Source organism: Lontra canadensis, unplaced genomic scaffold, assembly GCF_010015895.1.
Source record: "Lontra canadensis isolate GAN:19392208 unplaced genomic scaffold, GSC_riverotter_1.0 scaffold54, whole genome shotgun sequence".
Lineage (NCBI taxonomy): Eukaryota > Metazoa > Chordata > Mammalia > Carnivora > Mustelidae > Lontra > Lontra canadensis.
The window spans coordinates 9,741,610-9,754,295 of NW_022631048.1; the positions used below are offsets into that span (position 1 = coordinate 9,741,610).

General features: G+C 49.4%; 1 protein-coding gene across 1 annotated transcript; it reads left to right on the forward strand.

The window, feature by feature from the left end:
• The first annotated feature begins 239 nt into the window (after positions 1–239).
• FIGNL1 (fidgetin like 1) lies at positions 240–6,259 on the forward strand. Its single transcript, XM_032874996.1, has 2 exons — positions 240–303; positions 4,085–6,259. The coding sequence occupies exon 2, from the start codon at positions 4,095–4,097 to the stop codon at positions 6,120–6,122; it is 2,028 nt and encodes a 675-aa protein (XP_032730887.1). The 5' UTR covers positions 240–303; positions 4,085–4,094; the 3' UTR covers positions 6,123–6,259.
• The last annotated feature ends 6,427 nt before the right edge of the window (positions 6,260–12,686 follow it).

Below are 12,686 nucleotides of genomic sequence, written 5' to 3' on the forward strand. Positions count from 1 at the left end.
CCCCCCCCGCCCCGCCCACCGCCCCGCCCACCGCTCCGCGTCCCCGTCCCCCACGCCACGCCCCGCGCATCCTCCCGAGCACGCCCCCACCTTCACCAACACTCCTGCCCGCTCTAGCCGCGACCCCCTTCTCCGTCAACCTCGCCAGCCCCAGCCGGATCCCCGCGCGGCTGGCCGCCTCCCCGACGCTCCCAGCAACCGCCCCGCCTCCGGCGCGCCCCACGCACGCACGCACGGCGCGGGTACGAGCACGTAAGCAGCGCGCAAGCGCACACCGGGCCCCGCGCTTTTCGGAGGCTCCAGGTGGGCTAGGAGGCTCGGAAGCGCGTGAGGGTCGGGCTCCCGCTAGGGTCGGAGCCCTGGCGGAGTAGGGGCTCCGGGTCGGTATAGGGGCAGGGGCCAGGGGCCGGGCGAGGGATGAGGGGCGAAGGGGGGGGCGGGGCGTGTGGAGGAGCCTGGCCCCGGGCGGGAGCGGGGGTCGCGGAGGGCCCAGGGGTAAGGGCCGGGCCGGGCCCGGGCGGAGGCTGCGCGGGGGTGCAGGCGGCCGGTCAGGGGTCTCCGGGGCGGGCGGGGGGAAGGCAGGGGGCGGGGCCGCCCCGCCTGGACCGTGGGTGCGCTGCCCCTGTGGCGGGCGCTGCGGGGGGCTCCTGCCTCCATGGGGGGGGGGGTCCTTGCAAGGACCCGAGACGCCAAACAGTTGTTCTAGTATTTTCTAAGGGCCGAGAGCTGTGCTGAGGGCCTCGCAGAACCGGCAGCCCCAGGGAGCTGGCTTGTGCTACCTGTGCTCCTGACGGACTTGAGGAGTTGTGATCCGGGTCCGGGCTGGTGGGCGGCGGAGCCAGCGGACGGGTCCTGCTTCTGGGAGTTAGCAGCCCCTACAAAGGGCCGGCCCGGGGTCTGGCAGGATTTTAGTAGTTTTTATTCCAGGGGATACTCTGTTCTGGATACGGGGAGAGTACAGATGTTAAAGAAAACAGGTCCTGCTGGCAGCAGCCAGCTGGCTAGCTGAGAATCCCACATTCTCACCATAAGCAGAAAATTACCAGAATCATGATAAAAAAAGATTGGAGCGCAGTTCATGTGTGTTAATGAACTGCAAGTTTTTGGTGGAAGAAATGCCGGGAGGAAGTGACTGATGGTGATGGGGACAGTGGCTGTGTCCTTGGCCAGGGCTGGCCACACAGGTGTTTGGCTGTTCCTGTCCACATAGGGGGTAAATGATTGAGTCGGCAGGAAGTAGACTTGGGAGGTGGATTTCCAAGAAAAGGGTGAAGGTGGAAAGGAGAGGAGGCGTCCTGGGAGCAGTGATAGGGCGGTGTGCTGCTGGAGGAATCCCGGGACTGCAGGGGAGGAAGGGAGATGAAGCCAGGCAGGGGAAGAGGGTGTCCCTCCTGATGAGAAAAGTGATGCATGTTTTCCAAGTCACGTCTCAGTTCCTCCCTTCCAGCACTGCCTAAAAGAGTCTTAAAAGCAAAAATGGTTCTGCTTTTGACTAGTTTAATGTAGCTTTATGGCCTGAAGCAAATTAGAATCTCATTGGGCCTTTCCTTTTTGTACAGCCTTATGGGAGACGCGTCAGCTGTATTACTTGTGGGCTGGAAGAACCTATGGATTTTTAAGCCATATTTACAGGCAATTTGGGAGGTAGATTTTAAAATGCATGAGTTCTTGGATTTTACGGCACTCCTTTATGGCAGCACTCCTAGGAAACTTAGAAGTTTTCTTACACATTTTTCTTGTGGCTGGACAGGTAACTTCTACACATCTAGCAATATGATTACAGTCACCAATAATTCTGGTAAAATAATTCAACTGAATATAAGGAGGCTTACAAAAATAACTTGAGAGAAGAACCCTAAAGTAAAAGCGCTTTACTATTACACCGTTTAGACCTAAAGTGTTTGTACTTGAGCAGACTTTTTCTCATATTTAATTTACAAGGTCAGTTTCACTTTTTTTTTTTTTTTAAGATTTTATTTATTTATTTGACAGATCACAAGTAGGCAGAGAGGCAGGCAGAGAGAGAGGGAGAAGCAGGCTCCCCACTGAGCAGTGAGCTCTATGTGGGGCTCTATCCCAGGACCCTGAGATCATGACCTGAGCCAAAGGCAGAGGCCTAACCCACCCACTGAGCCACCCAGGCGCCCCAGGAATTCTGTTTTTTTGTTGTTGTTTGTTTGTTTTTTAAAATATTTTATTTATTTATTTATTTGACACAGAGATCACAAGTAGGCAGAGAGGCAGGCAGAGAGAGAGGGAGAAGCAGGCTCCCTGCTGAGCAGAGAGCCTGATGCGGGGCTCGATCCCAGGACCCTGAGATCATGACCCGAGCCGAAGGCAGAGGCTTAACCCTCTGAGCCACCCAGGTGCCCCGGGAATTCTGTTTTTAATTCTCTGAGGCCACCCCATCCTGTCCCCCAGGGTGGCTGCAGCAGTTTGCGCCCCCAGCAACACCGCACGAGGGTTCCTTTCCCCACATCATCCCAGCACCGTTGTCTCTTGTGATGGTGACACTCGCCCTTCTGACAGGCAGGACGTGGTACCTTGTGGTTTTGCTCTGCGTTTCCCTCTGACGACTGATGCTGAGCCCCTTCTTATGGACCTGCTGGCCACGTGTCTATCTTTGGGAAAATGTGTTTTCAAGGCCTTCGCCCATTTTTTTGGCCCATTTTTTAAAAAAGATTTTAAGTCGTCTTTACATCCATCATGGGGCTTGAACTTACAACCCTGAGATCAAGAGTCACATCCTCTTCCAAATGAGCCAACTGGGCGCCCTGAATTGAATTGTTTATTTGCCATGGAGTTGTAGGAGTCCTTTCTGTATGTTGGGTGTTAACCCCTTATCAGATAGATGCTTTTCAAGTATCTTCTATTGAGTATGGTGCTTTTTATTTTATTGATAGTGCGGGTTTTTGTTTTTTTTTTAAGATTGTATTTATATATTTGACAGAAAGAGACCCTGTGAGAGAGAGCACAAGCAGGGGGAGTGAGAGAGGGAGAAGCAGGCTCCCCGCTCAAGCAAGGAGCCCGATGCAGGGCTCGATCCCAGGACCCTGGGATCATGACCTGAACCAAAGGCAGACACTTAACCAACTGAGCCACCCAGGCGCCCCTAAATTCTTTTTTTCAAGATTTTATTTATTTGAGAGAGAGATAGCAAAAGAGAGCATGAGTGGGGGATGGGGAGAAGGAGAAGGAGACTCCCCACTGAGCAGAGAGCCTGATGTGGGACTCAGTCCCAGGACCCTGAGATCATGACCTGATCTGAAGGCAGAGTCTTAACCCACTGAGCCACCCAGGCGCCCCAGTTTCACTTTTTAATACTTAAGGTGAAACTGGAAAATTGTGAGAGATTCTGGGGCATCCTGTTTTCGGTGCTCATTGATGAGGAAGTCCTTAAAAACATTTGATAGGTGGTGGTGGTGGATGGTTGTGAGCCATGCTGCTGTGCCCTTTGGTGGCAGCATCGCGGAGCGGCTCGTGTGCTGTGACTTGCACACTCCCTGGGTGAATGTGCCCGAGTGTGCACCCCGGCCCTGTTGCCTGCTGGCTCTGTGATCTCTGGTGAGCTCCCGGCCTTAGTGTGTACATTTGTGTAACAGGCATGAGAGTGGTACCTTTCACAATATTTGCATACTCATTATTTGACTCGATTCTTGTGATGATTTCTCTCACTGCACCGTGAAAGAGGCTTGACAGAGATCATTCATCTGGTTTATCTTAGAGACAGAGCTAAACCCCCAGGCTTGGTGTGCCCTGCATTGTCTGTAGTTCATTACTCTCAAGTGTTGCCTTTGTTTTGCTGATTAATTTGAAGCCCTTTCCATCTAAGCCTTAGGAGTATTTTCCCCATTTGCAGGGAAAATGATATAACTAAAACCATTTAACCCATAACAAAGCGTTATTAAGTCTCTATCTTGAATGCCTGAAACACGTGTTTACCTAGTGTTCTATCCTTACATATGAGAGGTCCAGTATACCTTCCTGCAGATGAGCAGGGATTTAAGAAATATGCTTACAATATTATGTCTTTGTTTCCTTCTTCTTCATACTGACTGTTCTTTATTTCTGTCATTTGTTAAAGAACCTCCAGCATGCGGGCCTCCAGCTCCAGGTCTGTGCACCTGAGTGACTGGCAGAAGAATTACTTTACAATTACATCTGGCACATGTACCCCAGAACAGAAGGCAGATGCGTACCGAGCGCAGATATTACGCATTCAGTATGCATGGGCAAACGCCGAGCTCTCCCAGGTCTGCGCCACCAAACTGTTCAGAAAATATGCAGAGAAATATTCTGCAGTTATCGATTGTGACAATGTTGAGACTGGCTTGAATAACTATGCAGAAAACATTTTAACTTTAGCAAGATCTCCCCAGACTGACAGTGACAAATGGCAGTCTGGATTGTCAATAAATAATGTTTTCCAATTGAGTAATGTACAGGAGATGATGCAAGCTGGCAAAAAATCCAGAGACTCCCTGTTGGCCACTGCCGATGCATCAGGAGTCATCCGTAAAGAGGGCATTGTCCTCGATCCTCCTAAACTTACTGTTTGTGGGGCTTCTGGGGAGAGTGGCCCATTAACTAATGCAGCTCCTGATACAAGTAGGACCCAAGGCATCCCAGATAGCAGTCCTTCGACGTGCCCTCAGAATGCCCAGCCACCTGTGCTAACGAACACCAGGAAGGCCTGTCCCACATCCTTAACACCATTTGGTGACTTAGCCACTGCAAAAATCCATGCCACACCATTATTTGGAAATGTCAACAAGGAAAATAAGAACTCTCCAAAAGCCAATGTAGGACTAAATATGTTTTCATCTAATCAGTCTTGTTTGCCTTCTGGCTGTGAAAATCCACGAGAGAGAAAAGCTTTGTATGGTCCTGGCACCATTGATGCCCTTTCCACTCCCATTGTGAATAAGGCTGTTAGTAAAACAGAAGATAATGCCCAAAGAGAAGAGAGTGGCCTGCCTACTTTTAAAACTGCAAAAGAACAATTATGGGTAGATCAGCAAAAGAAGTACCAACCCCAGCGTGCACCCGGGTCTTCATACAGTGGTATAAAGAAGTCTCTGGGAGCTAGTAGGTCCCGAGGAATATTTGGAAAGTTTGTTCCTCCTATACCTAAGCAAGATGGGGGAGATCAGAATGGGGGGATGCAGTATAAGGCTTATGGTGCAGGACCTGCAGAGCCAGCAAATCCAATCGATGAGCGTCTGAAGAACTTGGAGCCAAAGATGATTGAGCTTATCATGAATGAGATCATGGATCACGGACCACCTGTAAGCTGGGAAGATATTGCCGGAGTAGAATTTGCCAAAGCCACAATAAAGGAGATTGTTGTGTGGCCCATGATGAGGCCGGACATTTTTACGGGTTTACGAGGACCCCCTAAAGGAATTCTGCTCTTCGGGCCGCCCGGGACTGGTAAAACTCTAATCGGCAAGTGCATTGCTAGTCAGTCCGGGGCAACGTTCTTCAGTATCTCTGCTTCTTCTTTGACTTCTAAGTGGGTAGGTGAGGGGGAGAAAATGGTGCGTGCGTTGTTTGCTGTGGCAAGGTGTCAGCAGCCAGCTGTGATATTCATTGATGAAATTGATTCCCTGTTATCTCAACGAGGAGATGGTGAGCACGAATCTTCCAGAAGGATAAAAACGGAATTTCTAGTGCAGTTAGATGGAGCAACCACTTCTTCTGAAGATCGCATCCTGGTGGTGGGAGCAACCAATCGGCCACAAGAAATTGATGAGGCTGCCCGGAGAAGGTTGGTGAAAAGGCTTTATATTCCACTCCCAGAAGCTGCGGCTAGGAAACAGATCGTGATTAACCTCATGTCCAAGGAGCAGTGCTGCCTCAGCGAGGAGGAAATCGCCCTGGTTGTAAGGCAGACAGACGGGTTTTCGGGAGCTGACATGACCCAGCTTTGCAGAGAGGCATCCCTCGGGCCCATTCGCAGTTTACAGACCGTTGACATTGCCACGATAACACCCGATCAGGTCCGACCAATAGCTTACGTTGATTTTGAGAACGCCTTCAGAACCGTGCGGCCTAGCGTGTCTCCTAAAGATTTAGAGCTTTATGAAAACTGGAACAGAACTTTTGGTTGTGGGAAGTAACGGGGACAAACGGGGCACTTGACCTTGGCATCTTTGTAATACAGCCTTTCCACTTAGCATGAGAAACTGGGAATTTATTCATTGTCCTTTGGTGTATATTCTGAATTCTGAACCTCAAATAAAATAGAGTAACAGTAGCTGAGATTTTACAAGTGATTGACTTAGGCTATGTTAATAGAAGCTTGAGTTTTCTTCCAGGTATTGCCTCATTGTGATCCTGTTCACACAAAAGGCGAATCAACGTTCTTCTTTGGTTTCAAAGTGGTATTTTCCGAAGGCATAATGTGATGAGTAGTGAGCTCAAATTGAAACCAGAAAGTCTCATTTGTGTCTGAGTTGGCATCTGATCGGTATGCATCTTCTACTGAAGAAAGAAGGGGTCTCTTCCGAAGACTGTGTAACTCTGCGTTGGCCCAGGTATGGTTTGCGTTGGAATCAGCTTCGCTTATTGCCGTTGAGTGGATTTGTGTCCTCCCCAGATGCCCGAGTGCAAGTCCCGTGGTTGGTGCTGGTTTGTAACTGCCTCCAGCTCTCTTCTATTACTTCTGGGTTCAGAAGTAGCCCGGTGTAGTCTGATACCAGACACACATCCACAAAATCGAAAGATGAAGAATGCTGCGTTTTTCCAAGGGGTAGATGATGTTTAAAATTAATACTTCACTTGACGGTGCTTTATAGCCTGTAGTATTGGTCTCTCAAAAATAATGTTTCCAGACTTTTATAATGGACAGTTTTGTTTTCTAAGGTAACAGGTGTTCACTGTAGAAGTATTGGGGAAGAGAGATGAACAGCAAGAAGAGAGTAAAAACTGCTGTCGCCCTAGCAGTTTGGGGAACCTGTCATTTCTTCCAGGCCTTTCACACAGCAGAGGGATTGTACTGTGTTTCCCTTGTAGCCTGCTTTTTTCTCTGTGTCACTGTCACTTCCCGTGGGAACATGCAGTGTCACATCTTCCCTCAGGATCCCATCGTGTGCATGGACCATAATTTAGCCAGTCCTCTGTTGGGGCATTTAGGAAAGCACATTTAGTGGTTTCCCTTTTGTTCACCATACATAAAAACGTTGAATGGCTTCGTCATCTTACATGTCTCTTAAGCTTCTCGTATTAGAGATGATGCCTAATTTTAACACACCTTTGGCATGTGTTCTGAACTGTCCCCTGGAAAAGCCGTGCGTGTATAGAGTTCCCAGCTGTGCTGAGCCACAGTCCCTGTTTCCCGTGTCCCCGGGGCCGCCACGCAGTTCGGTTAGCATTCCTCTTCCGTTCATTCATTCAGACAGTTGGATGCTGGGCGGTTCCAGGTGCTGAACACAGAACAGACGGAAATCCTGGGTCTGACGTGGGCGACATTCAGGTTCTCAGGTTTTCTCTTGACAGCGCTATTGAAGACAGGGCATGTGACACTTCTGGTAGGTGAGTTGAGACCGTTGTTTTAACTTTTATTCTTGGCCCACCTTCTACTTTTGTGCTCCTTGAACAGCTTTGATTTTGCGACTGTTAATTCTTCCCTTGGAAACATGTCATTGTTTTTGATTAGAATTTGGATGTGAACCTTGTTTCTAGTTTTTTTTTTTTTTTTTAAGATTTTATTTATTTATTTGACAGATCACAAGTAGGCAGAGGGGCAGGCAGAGAGAGGAGGGGAAGCAGACTCCCTGCTGAGCAGAGAGCCCGATGCGGGGCTCGATCCCAGGACCCTGGGATCATGACCTGAGCTGAAGGCAGAGGCTTTAACCTACTGAGCCACGCAGGCGCCCCTTGTTTCTAGTTTTTAATTAAATCTTTCAAAATCGTGAAGCATTTCCTACATTACGTTGTCCTGTTTCATTTCTGCATAAACAGCACTACAAGTAACCCTGGATTCCTGAGTATTTCTACGGCTCTCTTCCCTGATAGTTGCTGGTCCTCTTTAGGGTCACCTCTCCCCACCTTGGGTGTTACAGTTGCGGCAGCTGACCGGACAGGCGGCACTTCTCCAGGAGCTGTTCGTGTCTTGCTTCACTCCGTAGCTTGCTCTCGGCCTTCGCTGTCAGTGTTTCTCTTGGCCGCCACTCCTGCCGCTCCTGACCCTCAGCTCTGTTGGTCACGGGCCATGGGGCCATATCCCCCTTGTGGGATTTAGCTTCGAGTATGTCGGAGAGGAAACACCCAGGTGTCTCCGCTCCCCGTGCGTCGGGCAGGGCCCGCGTCTCTCAGGCTGTGGACTGGCTTCTCCTGAGTTACGGTCTGCACATCTCGTGCAGGAATCTGGTCTTGAAAGGTAGGATGTGGCAGGTATTTGGAACCTGGAAAGAAAGCTTGGGCTGGGGAGTCACTTTGTGGTTGTTCCTGCCTTTTGCCACATGGAAGCATTCTTTCCCTCAGCCTTCTGTGACTTGGAGAATGTTCCCTTGGCGTGCGGGTGGGAGACTTCCAGAAACTTAGATATCTGAGATCTCTTTCTGTCTCCACATTCTGATTAGATAAGAATCTGGCATTGAAGTCCTTCCTCTGAGGGTGTTCTTGGGGCTGCACTGTCCCCACCATCGTGTCTCTAGAGAAGTGGGCTCTGACATGCTTGGTCATATCTTAAGGGGATCTCTTTACTTCACGGACACGCAGCTTGTGCCAATGCACGGACTCGCTTGTGTATCCATGCCTAGAGGTGTTGGTAGGAATACAGTAGAGCCTTTAATTAATCAGTCCTTTTAAAATGTCTGTGTCATACAGATAATTTCATTTGATGTTCCAGCCTGTGGTCTCCCATTTTGAAATTCTAATTCATTTTCTCAGTTCTAAACTTTGGAAAGTCCTCCACGCTGACCCCTGATGGCGGGGCGTCCCGGTGAAGCGCCTGGACACTAGGACCCAGCTCCGCAGGTCGCAGATGGGTTCAACCTCACTTCCAACATGAGAATGTTTGTGCCTACCTTGCTTGGGAGGGCGGGTGAGATGCAGGTGTAAAAAGCCTGTTTTGTGATGGCTCAGAAATGGTGCATCCTTCTGTCTGTCTGTCTGCCGTGACTAAAAAAACGAAGGATCGTTTTTTTCCAGCTGCTTTAGGTGGCTGTCAACTGTAGCTTGTTCTGCTTAATAGTCGTGATATTTGTCTTTGATTGCAGATCTTGTCATCTAGACTTAGGCAGTAAATCTAATTAAAAGAAAGAAATATCTTTTAGTTTTGTTTCCCTTCAAGACGTAAGAAGTTTTTGATAGATCCCAGATTACGATTTTCCACTTACTCCTCTTTAAGTCTTATTTATTGGTCTCCAGAATTTTTAAGGGACATTTATTGGTCCCCAGTGTTTTTAAGGGACATTTTAAAACCCACCTCCAGAGATCTGATTGGAAGAAGGATTCTGTTCGGGTCCATGGTAAAAGGGCAGGTCAGATAAGGATACTTTTTTTTTTTTTTTGAAGTTTTTATTTAAGTTTTAAACTTCTAGTCAGTTAACATACAGTGTAGTATTAGTCTCAGGTGTACAATACAGTGATTCAACACGTCCCTACATCACAGCAGGTGCCCTTCTTCAACCCCATCACCTGCTTCCCCCACCCCCCACCCACCTCCCATCTGGTGACCAGCAGTGTGTTCTCTAGAGTTCAGAGTCTGTTTTGTGGTTTATTTCTCTTAAAGATACATTTTTTAGCTCCACGGATTCCTGGCTCTTGACCTCAAATCTGGATTGGTGGTGAGCAGGCTGGTGGGACAGCTGTTTAAAGTTTGCTGCAGCCACCTGGCCGAAAGAGGGTATCTTATGTGAATACATGAATCACCACTTAACAACTCTTGTCCTTAAATAAAACTAACCAGTGGGCTTTATAAACCAGCACTGATGAGTGGATCGTCCGTAGTACCACCTCAGGCGACAGCTTTCTTAGCTCTAAGAGTCAGGATGTTGTATTAGATAATCCTGAGGACACACCCGGATTTGCTATTCTGTTATCAGTTACCAAGTAGTCATCAATCTGACAAGGGCTTACAGGGTACCATGTGCTGGCACTGTGCTAGATTCAAAAAAATATATCGTTCTGTATATGTTACCTGTCTTGGTGTTACTAATTTGGCACATGATAGAAACGGGGAAGGAGTGCCTGGGTGGCACCATCAGTCCAGTGTCCAACTCTTGGTTCCGGCTCAGGACGTGATCTCAGGACCGTGAGGTTGAGCCTCGTTTTGGGCTCTGCGCTCAGCTTGCTGTCTGCTTGAGATCCTCTTTCCCTCTCCCTCTGTCCTCCCACTTGTGCTCTTCCTCTCAAAATAAATCTTTAAAAAGAAAGAAAGAAAGACACTAGAAGATATGAAGGGAGAGCTTTGGTGAGAAGTCAGCATAAGGTACCACTGAATATATGAATCATGTAAGAAATGGGGGGAAATTTTAAAAATTAGGAATTCCACATAGGGTGGCATTTGAACTGCGGTTAAGGATGCCCCGGACCCTGGGAGCTTGGGAGTCTCAGCCACAGCAGGGAACCTGTGACTGAGGGGGCCTGTCCAGCTCGAGAAGGTCCTAGAGCTCTCCTCATCCATTCTTCCCAGAAAGTTACAGACTCAGGCTAAAAATTGGAGTCTCCTCTTCCTGGGACATAGTCAGAACAGCCACCCCATACAGCAGAACCTGTCATGCCTTGTCTCCCTTCCACCCACAGCCCTGGACGGGTGACAAGTGTGCAGCCCCAGAGAGGGACTCATTCTCCTGGGGTCCCATCCTTTGGGATCAGAGTTGCTCCTTATGTATCTAAGATGAGCTACCCACTTGCTCCTAGGGGAAAAACAAAAAAACTATACCAGCTTCTTTTTCTCCCAGAGCAAAATATCCGCTTAAAAAAGGAAGGTCTAACACGGAACTTCCCATTTACAATAGTGGCTAAGCCGTGCATTCACTTTTTCTACATGTGCTGAATCTTCACTTAAAGGAAGAAATAAAAAGACTGACTCCATTGCAGTGGTATGGGGGAGGGGAGACCCCGTTTTCAAACAAGACATTGGTGTTTCTTGAAGTTATAGGGCAAGTGGCGTTGGGTTGCAGGACCCCTGAGCTGAGACCAGCAATCCAACAAGGGCGTGGGAGGCCAGCGGAGGCTGGTTCCTGGTGTGCAGGTGGTTCCGGAGCTCAGATGGCAAAGTCAGCTGTGGGCTGGGCCGGGGGTTGCTGGACAGGGCAAGGATGCGGAGACCAGTGCTGAGCCATACCGTGTTCACATGGAACTGTGGGCAAGACAAGTTCCCTGAATCAGAGAGTGATCCGTGGCCTGCCTCCTGTGGGCTCTGTGGTCTGAGTCGTGGGGCAGAGTGACGGGTTATTTCCAGTGGCCATGTTAGGCGAAAGCACAGGTGAGAACTCCCAGCCTACTCACCCCATCCCACTGTGAGACTTGTTGCCTCTTGATCAGTCTGTGGGCGTCGGTCCTCCTTACAGACCCCAAAGAAACACCCCTCCCTCCCACTGACCTGCGCACATGCATTAACATGCACATACACACACACTGCAGGCTCACGCAGGAGACCACACACACACCAGGCTGCCACGTCCCTTCCCGATAGGCCCCATTGCGCAGTGTACCAAGATTGCTAGAGAAGCGTCCCTCACTCGCCATGCTGGGCAAATTTCAAGTATGAGTTAGTTTCTGCTTCACTCCCCTGTAAAAAATCCTATAACAGATTCCCACTGAAATCAAAGATCCAAATTCCCAGCTAGAGCTAAATGGCCCCCGTCTTCACTCTTACTTTGCTTCATTGCACTGGTTCTTGAAGACACAGCAAACTTTTTCCCTGTACAGGACGTGTGGTGGGCAGAATTCTGATGACGTCCCCACAAGCTTCCTGTCCTCCAGTTTTCGATCAAACGTGAATCTAGGCACTTCTGAAAGGGACTTGATAGCTTCAGGATAGCTGTGGACCGAGATGGTGAGGTTATCCTGGATTAGGACATGAACATCAGACCGTAAGAGCGCAGAAGGTTCTCTGCGTGGTTAGAGAAGAAGCAGAAGTTCGCTGTAGTGTATGTGGAAGTCGGAATTGCCAGGCATAGGAAGGACTCAACGTGGGTCACCATGCTCGGGGGCAGGGTCCAAGAGCCAGCAGAGAAACAGAGAGCCGGCCTTAGAACCACAAGGAACTGATTCCGCCAATGACCTGAATGAGCCTGGACCTGAGTTTCCTCACAGAGAGCCCCAGGGAGAGCCCAGACAAGCTGACACCTTGATTTTGGCCTCGAGGGGTTTCGGGCAGAAAACCTAGCAGGGCCCACCAGACAGGCACCCACCAAACAGCGAGCCAGTAAGTGTGAGTGTTTCTGTCTGAGTTTGTGGTGCTAGGGCTGTGCTATGGCTGCCATTGGACACACGTGCAGGGACGGGGGGCCTTTCCACTCCCTGTTCCCTGAGTCTCGAGATCTGTTCCCCATCTCCTCTCATGAGCTGCCTCATGTCCAATTGCCTCATGTCTAAGGCCCTCCCTGACCACTGAGTAGGGTGCATCCACCCATCCCTGTCCCACCACCCCGGTTTTAATTGGCGACTATTGCTAACTGGAATATTTATGCTTACTGCCCTTTTGTCCCTGACACCTCCCTGCCTTCCTG

Coding starts and splice junctions, on each gene's coding strand:
- FIGNL1 (XM_032874996.1), top strand. CDS start 4,095: ATGCGGGCCTCCAGCTCCAGGTCTGTGCACCTGAGTGACTGGCAGAAG.